We start from the raw sequence: 13,154 nt of genomic DNA on the forward strand, positions 1-13,154 counted from the left end.
AACCACTGGAAAAGCTTCATCCAGCCACATGCTGTCTTCAAACCTATAAACAAACATCCTGGACTGTAGTCCTTGAGCTTTGCCTAACTAGAACAAAACTTGTTTTAGAGCAAAAGGTAAATAAATGTGAACATTCAATAATTAGTCTGATGGAAACAAATTCCACATTGCAATGGTTCTTTTCTCTTTCCACACAAAGATTCAAAGTCACGGAAGTGTGGAATTCCCTTGGGGCAAAAAGGGTTACAGATCTGGCAGCTCAGGTCGCTGCTGTGGCTCAGGTTTGATCCCTGGCCTAGGAACTTCCAAACGCTGTAGAGGCGGCCAAAAAAAAAATTTCCCAGGAAGTAGATAAAACTCATTCAAGTGTTTTAACTCCTGACTTCCTAATACTGCATAGAATCAGGGGAAGGGCTGGCCTGGAGAAGAAGGAAGTTAAAGGTTATCATCTCTCACCCCTGCAGGCAGAGTCTAGCACGGGGGGTGGGGGTGGGGAACAGGGGACAGGTGGGCTTTAGAAAGTAAAGTCTTTTCTCTTGAGGGGGCCAAGGAGGCTCAACATTTCCTTCCATCTGTGGGTTCTGGCAGGTGTGACCTGCCAGGTCCCATGAGCCTCCCCTCAGCCTCCCCTAAGGGTTTCTGGAGGTGGTCAATATGCAGGGGCCTCCCAGCCCTCGGGGCCAGGAGTTAGGCATTTGGCTGATGAAAATGCTGCCAGAGGGGGACCCCTTCCTTCCCGGGTGAGAATGGACTTGCTGAGGAGACCCACTCAGAGGAGACACACCTACTAACAAGCAAAAGGCTTTATTGCAGAGGGGCCCTGTGGGTGGAGAGCAGCAGGGTAAGGCAACCCCAGGGACCTGCTCTGCCGCTGCTCTGCCAAGTGACTCACAGTCTCAGGGTTTAAGGAGGTGAGAGTAGTTTTCCAAGTTGTCTCTGGCCAGTCATGTTGCTTGTGCCCACATTTGGGCTAACTCAGAGTCCTTTCTAGTGGCACACACATCTCTCAGCCAAGGTGGATTCCAGCAAGAAGGTTTCTGGGAGATGGGCAGAACATATTATGGGCTCCTCTGGGCCCCTCCTGAATTCTGCTAGTTAGTGTTTGATGGCAGCGAGTCAGTATCGTGCTCCTTATCGGGACCTCCAGTTGTGAGACAACTCATGCCAGCAGTTATTGCACCTGGCCAGGGTGGGTGGTTTCGGTCAGTGGTTCCCATCAAAAAGATGGGTCCCCAGACACAGAGAACTCTCCAGTCCTTTTAAAGCACATGCAACGACCAGCCTCACGCCGAGACTTCAAAAGGTGCCACCTCCCCAGCTCTGCTTAAGTCCCTAACCTAGAGGAATATCTGGAAGCCAAAGAAAGAAAGTCTCGTGACAAATTGCTGTGTTTGGGGTGATCCCTACATTTTGTAATATTCAGCTCTTATGTTTCTCTTGTTGATCCAGTCCTGGTTTTCTTTTCTTGGCTATTTTATCCTCATGAATGTGTTAGGCACCAGTCTCCTGAAGTCCCATTTTTCTTCTACTGCTAGTCCTAATTGCCAAGTTTCAGGGCCATTTTTGACTCCATATGGCTGATATTGGGCAAGTCCCTGGGTGGCTTTATTCTACACACCTAGTCATTTCCTGTCTGTTTTCATTCAAGGAAAATGTATTGGACCTGGGGGTCAGGGGTGGGGAGGGTGTTGGTGAGGGGGCCTGTTCTTGCGGTGTTTGTGCTCCATGCATTTTTCTCTCTGTAGGAGAGATTATGACCATTCAGCACATACCATATCCACAGAGCATGTCCATCCTGTGATGGGCTTTTCAGGTGGTTTCCTTGGCAACGGGACCCACTCATCCCCCTCCCCCTACTTACCAGTAACTACAAAAAAGCACATAATTAGCTTAGTGGGGGGCTTTATGCACCAGTACTAACATGTCTTTATGCACCTGCACAGGCTCTGAACTCTTCAGATCTTAAAAAGACTAAGCTTCTTTTCCAGGACCATTTGAAAGTGATTTTTCCAGAATTCCTGTTGTGGCTCCGTGGGTTAAGAAGCTGACTAGTATCCATGAGGATGCGGGTTCGATCCCTGGCAGGTTAAAAATCCTACATTGCTGTGGCCGTGGTGTAGCCCAGCAGCTGTACCTTTGATTTGTCCCCTAGCCTGGGAACTTCCATATGTCTCAGGTATGGCCCTAAAAAAAAAGATTTGAAAGTGTCTTTTCCAAAATTGGAATGTTTAAGACCAGAGGGACCTTCAGGGTCAATCAATCACCTCCCAGCTTTACTGATGTGGCCCATGCAAAGGACACAGAGAGCTCACATAGGTAGTCATGTAGAAGTGGGTCTACACTCAGGGCTTCTTGCCCAGTCCTGGGATCTTCCCACCAGACCGGGAGCCACCTCCATCCTGAACATCAGCACCAGCTAGCCAGCATGTGTCAGGAGCTGTCCCTGAGAACAGGCCATTTCACATTGCTTTGCACGTACCCTGTCCCCAGGGACAACCCTGATGACCACCGGCAGTTACTCTGTACATTTACTGATGCCTGACTTAAGTCTCTTCAACGTGAATTGATGGTTCTTATCCTAATATGCAGTTGCTTGCTTCATCAGAGAGAGGACAGCTGTAAATGGATTTATGAAAATTTGCAGCAGAAGCATGGAAATGTGCAAGTCTGAAAACAGTCGGAAGTTCCTGCTGTGGCTTAGTGGGTTAAGAGGCCACCTGCAGCAGCTTGGGTGGCTGTGGAGGCGCAAGTTCGAACCCTGGCCTGGGAACTTGCATATGCTGCAGGTGCAGCCATTAAAAAAAAAAAAAAAAAAGATGGAGTTCCCGTCGTGACGCAGTGGAAACGAATCGGACTAGGAACCAAGAGGTTGCAGGTTTGATCCCTGGCCTCACTCAGTGGGTTAAGGATCCTATGTTGCTGTGAGCTGTGGTGAAGGTCACAGACGTGGCTCAGATCCCGACTTTGTAGGCCGGCAGGTGTAGCTCCAGTTGGACCCCTAGCCTGGAAACTGCCATATGCTATGGGTGCAGCCCTAAAAAAGCAAAGGAAAAAGAAACGTGGTGATACTGTTTTATCCTTATGCCTTACTGGGAAAGAGATAAGGTTCTTAGGTTATTTGCTCCTCGCCTTTGCTTGTAGTTAACTCTGATGAATACCTCCATCTCTTGGTAGCAATACCACACATACAATGGTGTGGTAAGTACGTGCAGACGTTCTGAAAGACTGTATGTGAAGTGTGTAGTTGAAAGCCGCAGATTCACATCATTCACTTCAGGGGTCGGAGGGTGTTGAGAATGGGGTTTGTTGCTAACTCCTAGGTTGTATATAAAATTCTCCGTTGCACGGAGTAATCAGATACTTTAGAAAATTGAACTCTGTGCTCAACCTTCCAATCAGATTACATAAATCCCAGGTTTGTATCTTTTGTATTAGCCATGCATTTATTTAGCACTTTCTTCTATCATATTTTTACCCACTTTCTTAGGCCTTTTCATTGCCATCTTGCGAAGGTAGACTGACCTGGCCAAAATTTGAGATAGCTGCCTCAATAATAATCAGATACAACTGACTTCAGTTTATGTTTGACCTCATCTTCCATCTCCCCCTGCCAAATGGCCACTGAGAATGATGTTGGTCCAGAGAGCTTTGATACGTCACATTTTTCATAGAAAAATTATGCTTCCTTGTCTTTGTTCTTGCTTGGTTTATAATTTGCTTTTACTTATTCTGGCTTGTATTCCTTTCTTAGTTACGTTATTCCCTCCACCAACAGGCGAAGCTCTATTATAATTCTGTGAATTATCTTAGCCTTGCAAAGACTTTTTCAGAAGTATATAATTATTTTATCTTCACACAAAAGATAGCTTCCTGAAATTACAATGAGTTATGTACCTGTCTCTTGGGGCATTGTACTGAAGCCACGTCTTTGTGCTGATTCTGAAGTTTCTCCCCCAAATCTACCTGGATTCCCCATTCCAAGGAGCAAAAGCTTGGGTTGCATTATGGCTTTTAATTTGCTGTGTTTGGTTACTCTGTATTAGCATGTTTGGTAAAACTGCCTCTTCTGGCACATTTCTGATTTTAAGAATGCTACATTATTGGAGAATTTAGGAAAATATTTCCATCTGAGAAGTGCACATCAGCTCTGAGTCATGGGTCAAAGCTAACCGTTATGTTAGGCATGGCCTATTCACTTTGTACTGTTGATTAAAAGAGGCAGAAGCAAATCAGGACAAAGAGGAACCGTATTAGTTTTCTTGTTGCTGCTGTAACAAATTATCCCCCAAATTTAGTGGCTCAAAGCAGTAGCAATTTATTCTCTTACAGCTCTGGAGGTCAGAAGTCCAAAATCACTTTCTTTATTCTTTTTTTTTTTTTTTTTTTGTCTTTTTAGGACCCCACCTGTGGCATATGGAAGTTCCCAGGCTAGGGATCGAATCGGCAGCTGCCAGCCTACACCACAGCCACAGCAACGCAGGATCAGAGCTCCGTCTGTGACCTACATCACAGCCCACAGCAACACCGGATCCTTAACCCCCTGAGCAAGGCCAGGGATAGAACCTCCATCCTACATGGACACTATTTGGGTTTGTTACCACTGAGCCCCAATGGGAACTCCCAGAATCACGTTCAATGGGCTAACACGAAGGTGACAGCAGCACTGGCTCCTTCAGGCGGCCCTGAGGGGAGAATCCATTTCCTGATCAGCCTGTCACTGCTCTCATCTCCTCCCTCCCCCTTGTAAGGATGCTTGCCGTTACATCAGGCCCACCCTGATCATCCAGAATCATCTCCCCCGTCGGAAGATTCTTAGTGTGACCACATCTCCAAAGTCTCTTTTGCCATGTCAGTGACATACTCACAGGATTCTGGGGATGCCGAAGTGCACATCCTCAGAGGCTCAGCACAGAACCATGACCTTGCTCTCTCCTGACAGTTGCTTTGGCCTCACCTCCTGAGGTTGGGCTGCTGGCTGGGGTGGGGAGCTGTTTGTGAGTGGGGCCACCGATGCCCAACTTCCCGCCTGCATGCCCTGTGGTGGCCGCCAGGTCTCAGCTGCCTCCCCAGGGCAGGCAGGTGTGTCACGTGCTTTAGGGCCACCCCATGTGCTGTTGGGCCACCCCAAGCCACTGGCACTTCGCCCCTGCTCACCCTACCATCTTTCCTTTCCAGCACTGAGTGAGGCCACCGTGTCAGCAAGCTGAGAGGGAAACTAAGGCAAGATGTCGGGCCGGAGCGGGAAGAAGAAAATGTCCAAGCTGTCGCGTTCAGCCAGGGCCGGGGTCATCTTCCCGGTGGGGAGGCTGATGCGGTACCTAAAGAAAGGGACATTCAAATACCGGATCAGCGTGGGTGCGCCCGTCTATATGGCTGCGGTCATCGAATACCTGGCAGGTAAGGTGAACTCTCAGGATAGGCGACCCCTTGCCAGATCCCAGCCCTCCCTCAGCCCCTCGAACAGGCGGGCCAGGGAAGCCTTGGTTCGCCCAGTGGCATCTCAGGGCCACCGTGGGCGGTAAGGGGCTTTCCGCTTGCCTGCTTGACTAAAACTGACCCCTGCAGGCTTTGGGGGAGGGAAGAGGGCGTAAGGACAGAGGATCAACATGGAATGAAGAGAATCCACCATCAAGTGGCTTTTCTAGACCAGCTGCGAGAAAAGTGTGTCTTTCGGCAAATGCAATAGGTAAATTTCCAGGTTCCTGCAGAAGACAGACTATGGGAAGAGGGGGCTTGCTATTCATTTTGCAGCAGGGCTCTTCACTTGTATTTCAGAGTTCTCACTAAATATCAGTTCTTCTGCTATGTTGAACCCGGGACTCAATGTCCATAAATAACATCAACCCTGACATCAAAAGCATCTTCAGTTGGTTCCATGAAGCCAATAATGTTCTGATTTGATTCTCCTTTACAGGGGTGGTTCTCTGTCTATAATGGGTACATAGGAAATAATTTTCCATATTGGTCGTTAAAATTATTTTTTTACTCAAAGATGACATTTTTGCTGTGGGTGTTCTTTCTTTGAGTAACTTTCTTCTTTTTTTTTTTCAGGCCACACCCATGGCATATGGAAGTTCCCAGGCTGGGGGTCCAATCTGAGCTACAGCTGCTGGCCTACACCACAGCCACAGCAACGTGGGATCCAAGCCACATCTGCGACCTACACCACAGCTCACGGCAACGCCAGATCCTTAGCCCACTGAGCAAGCCAGGGATCAAACCCACAACCTCACGGTTCCTAGTTGGATTTGTTTCCGCTGTGCCACGACAGGAACTCCTCTTCGAGTAACTTTCCATTTAGCTTTGTTGTTGTTGTTGCTCTCTTAAGTCTTAATCAGAAGCCCAACTTCACAATATCAAGGATACCTTTAAAAATGTACATTTACGGACACAAGATATGTAAGAATATAAATATGGGAGCTCCAATTCGACCCCTAGCTGGGAACCTCCATATGCCGCGGGTGCAGCCCTAAAAACCAAAAAAAAGACTCTATATCAAACTCGTCCCCAAGTGATGCTAATACTGCCGGTACAGGGACAGCTTGGAGGAGCAAGAGGGCAGGCATTCTTTCAGGAGCAGGTCTAAAGGCCTTGGGAATGCTTGTTTCAAATGCAAGTTCCAGACTTGTGGTTGCCAAGGGAGAAGGGGGAGGGAGTGGGATGGACTGGGAGGTTGGGGTTAGTAGATGCCAACTATTACATTTAGAATGGATAAGCAATGAGGTCCCGCTGTGTAGCACAGGGAACTATATCCAATCACTTGTGATAGAATCCGGTAGTAGATACTGTGAGAAAAAGAATGTGTGTGTGATCACCTTGGTGTGCAGAAGAAATTGACCGAACATTGTAAATCAACTATAATACAAAAATTTTAAATAAAATAAAATGGAGGTTCTGGAGTTCCCACTTGGCACAGTGGGTTAAGATCCCACTGCAGCTGCTCAGGTCGCTGCAGAGGTATGGATTTGATCCCTCAGTGGGTTAAAGGATCTGGCATTGCCGCAGCTGTGACTCAGATTCAATCCCTGGTCTGGAAACTTCCATATGTCATGAGTGCCACCCTAACATTTTTTAAAATAAAAAATAAAAATAGGGGGTTCCCGTTGTGGCGCAGTGGTTAACAAATCCAACTAGGAGCCATGAGGTTCAATCCCTGGCCTTGCTCAGTGGGTTAACGATCTAGCGTTGCCGTGAGCTGTGGTGTAGGTCGCAGACACGGCTCGGATCCCGAGTTGCTGTGGCTCTGGCGTAGGCTGGCAGCTAGAGCTCCGATTCGACCCCTAGCCTGGGAACCTCCATATGCTGCAAGAGCAGCCCGAGAAATGGCAAAAAGACAAATAAATAAATAAATAAATAAAAATAAAGGCAGGTTCCTGACTGCACCCCACCAGCTGGGGGTCTGATTCACTGGGTCTAGGGTGGGACTCTGAAATCTAATGGAAAAATCTCCTGGCTTGGAGGGAGAGGAGGAACTTTGAAAAGAGTGACTGAAGGAGTTCCCGTTGTGGTTTAGCAGTAATGAATTCAACTAGTATCCATCAGGACACAGGTTCGATCCCTGGCCTCGCTCAGTGGGTTAAGGATCTGACATTGTCAGGAGCTGTGGTATAGGTCACAGACTCAGCTTGGATCCAGTGTTGCTGTGGCTGTGGCTGTGGCTGGCAGCTTCAGCTCTGATTTGAACCCTAGCCTGGGAACATCCATATGCCACAGGTACAGCCCTTAAAAAGACCAGAAAAAAAAAAGTGACTGAAGCTTTAAATCCTATCAGAGAGTTCCTATTGTGGCACAGAGGTAACAAACTGACTAGTGTCCATGAGGATGCAAATTCGATCCCTGGCCCCCCTCAGAGGCCCCCCCTCGCCGTGAATTGTGGTGTAGGTTGTAGATTCGGCTCAGATCCGACATTGCTGTGGCTGTGGTGTAGGCAGCAGCTGCAGCTCCAATTCAACCCCTAGTCTGGGAATTTCCATGTGCTGCGGGTGCGGCCCTAAAAAAAGACAAAAATAAAACAATCAGAGTTCCCGTCATGGCTCAGTGGTTAAGGAATCCGACTAAGAACCGTGAGGTTACAGGTTTGATCCCTGGCCTCACTCAGTGGGTTAAGGATCCAGTGTTGCCGTGAGCTATGGTGTATGTCGCAGACGCGGCTCAGATCCCGAGTTGCTGTGGCTCTGGCATAGGCCGGCGGCTATGGCTCCGATTAGACCCCTAGCCTGGGAGCCTCCATATGCCACAGGAGCAGCCCTAGAAAAGGCAGAAAGCCAAAAAAATAAATAAATAATAAAATAAAACAATCTAGTAAGTCCATGTCACCCATTGATACTGGAAGACCTTGTGTAACCCAGAGATTCCATAGCCTCCAAGCCAGGGGCTGGGGTTCCCTGAGGTCCTGCAATCCCAAGCCTTGCCCTTTCTGCTTCACTTCATTGCCCCATTATAAGATCTGTATAATCAAAATAATTGGTACCTCCTGTGCCTCCACTTGGCAAAAGACTAAAGCATGCATAACAGAACAAAATCTGGCCTTTTCAATCACTGGCAACTGTTAGTCTCTGCTTCAGATGTGTGAGATGAAAAAGCTTATGTTTTCCTTTTCATTCATTCAACATGTATTTTTCGAACATCTACCCATCAGTAAATCCTTAGACCTTCCCCAGTAAAAGCATTTGGCCCTTTATATGATTTTCATTTACCTTGGATTAGAGCCACCAGACCCCATGGCAGTGCATAGTATAGCCTGAATATCACTTTCTGGACTTTGAGCCAGCATGTCCTTAAAGATTTACAGTGTCTCTCAAAGTAGAAGGTCACCGTTTTTTCGTAGTCAGTTACTGAACCCCTGCTCTAGGCCAGGTGTTGTTCTAGAGGCTGAGGATACAGGGAGACCAAAGACAGGCAGGGGTCCCTTCCTTGGAGCACAATGCATTCTGGAGGGAGAAACTGCCAACACAGGAGTGAAGTTATGTGGTACATTGGATGGTGATAAGTGCTCGGGCACAAATAAAGCAGGAAGGGAGCTAGGCTGTTTTACAGGAAGCCCAAGGGAGGCCCCACTGAGGAGCTGGCCTCTGAAGGAGGCCGGGGGATGGGCCTATGGATGTCCCGGGTGGGCCCTCAGGGCAGAGGGGAGCGGGTGGTGGGGGTGTCCGTGGAGCAGCATCCGGGACCGGGACCAAGGGCTGGAGCTGAGGGAGGGGCTTGGATGCTAAAGGAGGCCCCAGGGAGAATGGGCTGGGATGGGGGGGGACGGAGCTCCGGAGGGTTTGAGCGGAGGCGGGACAGGGATCTGACTGCAGGGAAGGGATACGCCGTGGAGGCAGAGGAAGCACTGGGAGGCAATGGCAGAGATCCGAGGGAGAGACGCGTGGCTGGGGAGTGGGCCCTGAAGGTTCTCAGCCGTGGTCAGAGGACTGATAGATGTGGAAGGCAAAGCCTGCAGGATCTGCTGATCAGTTGGACACGAAGTGTAGGAGGAGAGCGGATGAGCCCCTGGAAGGATGCTGTTACCAATGACGCTCCTTCCCCAGGCCCATCCCCGCATCCAGTATCATCCTGGCTCCAACGGAGAAGATGAAGCGGGTCTTCTGAGGCCCAGACCTGTCTTCTCTGGGTCCTTTCCTTCCCTTCCTTTTGTGCCTCTTCTCTCCTCCCAAATGGGGCTGGAGTTGAGAGGAGAGGCTTAGATGTCAGTTTAAATCTGGTTTATCAACTTAACAGCTGTGTTACCTTGGGATAATTCCTTAACCTCTCTGAGCTTTGGGTGTTTCCAGAGCTCATTTAATTCCATTCATGAGCCAATGTATGTAAAATACATGAGCCTATATTGGGGCATAGGATGCGCTCAGTAAATGGTCATTCTTCTCCTCTGTCTTGTATTAAGAGGTGATGAAATCATTCAGGGCAAAGTGTAATGACTCGGGTTCCATTAAGGTGGGATATTTGGGGATTGTACTGCATTTTAATGAGACAAATGTCAGCCAAAGGAATGAATCATTATTGCAGCCATTACTGAGTAAGTGAAAGGGTGAGTTTTTTTAGCTGTTGTTTTGTTTTGTTTCGGACAGAGCATGAACTTGATTTTGTTTAGGGAAGAGAGTTCCAAGTGTGAAAACCTCTTGTCACCCTTGAAATGACCTTCAACATTCATGGCAGTATTGACTGAGTCTCTCCTTTGGATCAGGCCTTGAAGGTACAATGGAAAACAGACAGATGTGGTTCTGCCTTTCTTGCATTTACATTCTAGCAGGGCCGATGAGCATTGAAGACAACACAGTAAGACAGCTCGCAGGTGGGCAGGGAAGCCAGAGGACCTTTGGGAAGCAGGGGGAGGCTACCTAATAAAAAGCAAGTCTTATTAACACCTAAACCAGATTCTCCACCCTGGTTTTCTCTCAAAATGATTGATTTAAAACCCTGATGCTTGAGTCTCACCCCCAGAGATTTTGGGGTACTTCTGGGCATCAGGATTTCTTAAGGGCCCCCCCCCAAGATTCTGATAGGCAGCCAAGGTAGGGAATTAGGAATTAGCTAGATTCAGATGGGTTGATTGTCAGGCTGGGGAGAAACAAGGATAAAAATCTAAAGTGTAGGGGATACGTGTGACCCCTTCCAGAAACTGGAGGCATTTCCATGTACCTGGAGCAGGGCTGGGAAGTGAGAAGGGTGAGAGATGAGTTGCGGGGACCAGGGGGACAGGTCTTTGAGGACCACATGAGGATGTGCACATTTTGTACACATGCCAGGGGGTGCATTCAAAGGGAGGAGGTACATTCTGGGCACCTCACGTGGGCTTTGGGGGAGAACTCTTGGTGGGAAGCAAGATCAGAGTCCAGGAAACCCATGGGAGCTGTTCTAGGGTCACTGTTGAGAACCGACAGTGGCCGGGACCAGGGTCTGCCATGGGGACAATGAGAAGAAACAGACACGTGTAGAAGCTGTCTGGAGGGTAGAGACTCTGCTCAGTGATGGATTGGAGAAGCGGGGAGGCCATTTAACGTCTCTCAGATTCATGTCTGTGGTCTCTGAATGTCCCCTCTCCCACTCACTGCCTTTGAGAGGGGACCTGGGGCCACAGAAAGAGCCAAGTAAGAAAAGGCTGGATGCTACTTAGCCACAAAGCTGCAGAAATTTTCAGGAACTTGGGGAGAGGTAGCACTCAACCTTGCCTGAGTTCTCCGAACTGGCTGCCTAGCTGGCCCCAGATTCACACATCATCATGACATTAGGGCCGTATGACATTTCTGACCACAAGCTTTGGGGGAGGTTGCACAATCCGGCAATGCATGCATGCTAGACTGCTCACCTAGAAGATCCCTTCCACCCAGCATATCCACCAGCCTATCAGAATGGCCATCACATTCATACTTCAGCTTATCAGTCTGTAAATGTTGGCCCAGCTGACACCTGTAAATGTTGGCCCAGCTGACACCCCAATGTAAATGAGGAAGAAGGGACTGAAAAGTCAAGCCCCAAATTCTGGAAAGTAATTTTGTATTCATCTACAATAGATATAGTGTAAATGTAAGATATTGAGAATGAGTAAATTATAATCATTGTATGGTGAGAAAATGTTCTGTAATATATTTTTAAGAGACAGGACAAATAGGTATTAAAGCAGGGTTGAATTTCAGAGCACCTCATGAAATCATAATGTAACAAAGGAACCTATCATTTCCAGACAATTGGGTCTATCTATTTAACACCAAGAATTTTTTTTAACCTAATAGTTTTTCAATGTTTACATTTGTGTTTTGAAAAAAATCACTGTGGCAGCCAGGACCATGCGAGTGGTTGTGCAGGTTGTACACTGCACAAGGCCACACATTTAAAGGAGTATCATTTACGTCAGAAACCTTAAAGAACTGTAACTTATTATAAGCATTTCCAGCAGATGGCAGTAAAGGGTCTTGTTCCAACAAAAATCACCGTAGTAAAGTGTCTTAAGGAAGGGGCATCTTTTTATCATTTGCACAAAAGTGCCATGGGCCAGCGATGGCCTTGTTGGCATGGATCTGGAAGAAGATAGAACTGGGGGCAGGGAAAGCACTTAGCTACGACAATTACCTGGGCTGGAAGAGAAGAGCCTTAACTAGGAGAAGGGCAACAAGCTTGGGGAAGAGCAGCAAAGATGTGTAAGACTGACAAGGCCTGGAGAAGAGGCAAGGATGAGGAGTGGTTCCCAGGTCTGTATATGGATGCAGTCCTGAGGATGATGGGAGGATGATGACAGGAGAATGATTTCCATTCGGGGATGTGGTGAGTTGGACTTACCTGTGGAATGACCAGGTGGCAACACGGCACAGCCGGAGGTGCAGATCTGGTGACATGGAAAGGAGAGTGGAAGCTGTCGCCGTAAGTGGATGGCGTTTCCCAGAAGATTGCAGCGCCTGAGCAGAGCGAAGAGCCCAGATGGAGCCCAGGGCACCGCCATGTTAGTGAGCAGGTGGACAAGTGAGCAGAGGCCAAAAAAGGAGCAATCATGTGCTTTGTCCCATCTCCCATGGGGCCGGCTTTCCAGTGTTGGTTTAGATTGTGTCCGAAATGAGGGGTCGTGGGCTCTTCCAAAATAATGTGATGAGCTCTCCAAATGGTTTTTGGCTACAGAAATCATTCTTTTTACCATCAGATACTCAGCTGTGTTCCAGATGGTTAGTGATGTGGGAAGTATAACATGTGAGAAGTGAGAGGTTTGCTATAGAAGTCTCCAGACTTCTGTGGAAGTCTCCACCAAATAACGATCTTCCCACAAAATTTGCAGTAAAACCAATGTGTGCTATATAAATCGAGTTTTCCTATTGACTGCCAGTTCACACAAGGATATTTGTGTTCCTAAGATCAATAAAATCACTCAAGAATGAGCAGACTTTTACAGTTCACATGAATATATTTGTCATAACAACATTTGAAAGTATTAATAATGATTAATGCGATTTCAAACATATAAATGTAGTCTGGCCCCAAGGTATGTTCAGACTAAACATCCAGCAGAGAAAAGAACTCCTTGGTCTAGATTTTTTGCTGTGTATTCTTAAAGGTTTTTTTTTTTTTTTTTTTCCTTAAAAAAAAGTTCTACCTCTGCTTTTGCACTCAAGCACACAACCAAGGTTTTCTTTCTTTTTTTGTCTTTTCATCTTTTTAGGGCCCCATCTGCA

General features: G+C 47.6%; 1 protein-coding gene across 1 annotated transcript in view; it reads left to right on the top strand.

Annotated features, from left to right (window-relative positions):
- LOC100738475 (core histone macro-H2A.2) overlaps positions 1-13,154 on the top strand; it is a 52,844-nt gene that overhangs the window by 15,925 nt on the left and 23,765 nt on the right. Inside the window, exon 2 of the mRNA XM_021073865.1 lies at positions 5,176-5,397. Coding sequence (XP_020929524.1) covers positions 5,226-5,397 — 172 coding nt within the window. The 5' untranslated portion in view covers positions 5,176-5,225. The remainder of the gene's footprint in view (positions 1-5,175; positions 5,398-13,154) is intronic.

Source organism: Sus scrofa, chromosome 14 (genome assembly GCF_000003025.6).
Source record: "Sus scrofa isolate TJ Tabasco breed Duroc chromosome 14, Sscrofa11.1, whole genome shotgun sequence".
Classification (NCBI taxonomy): Eukaryota; Metazoa; Chordata; class Mammalia; order Artiodactyla; family Suidae; genus Sus; species Sus scrofa.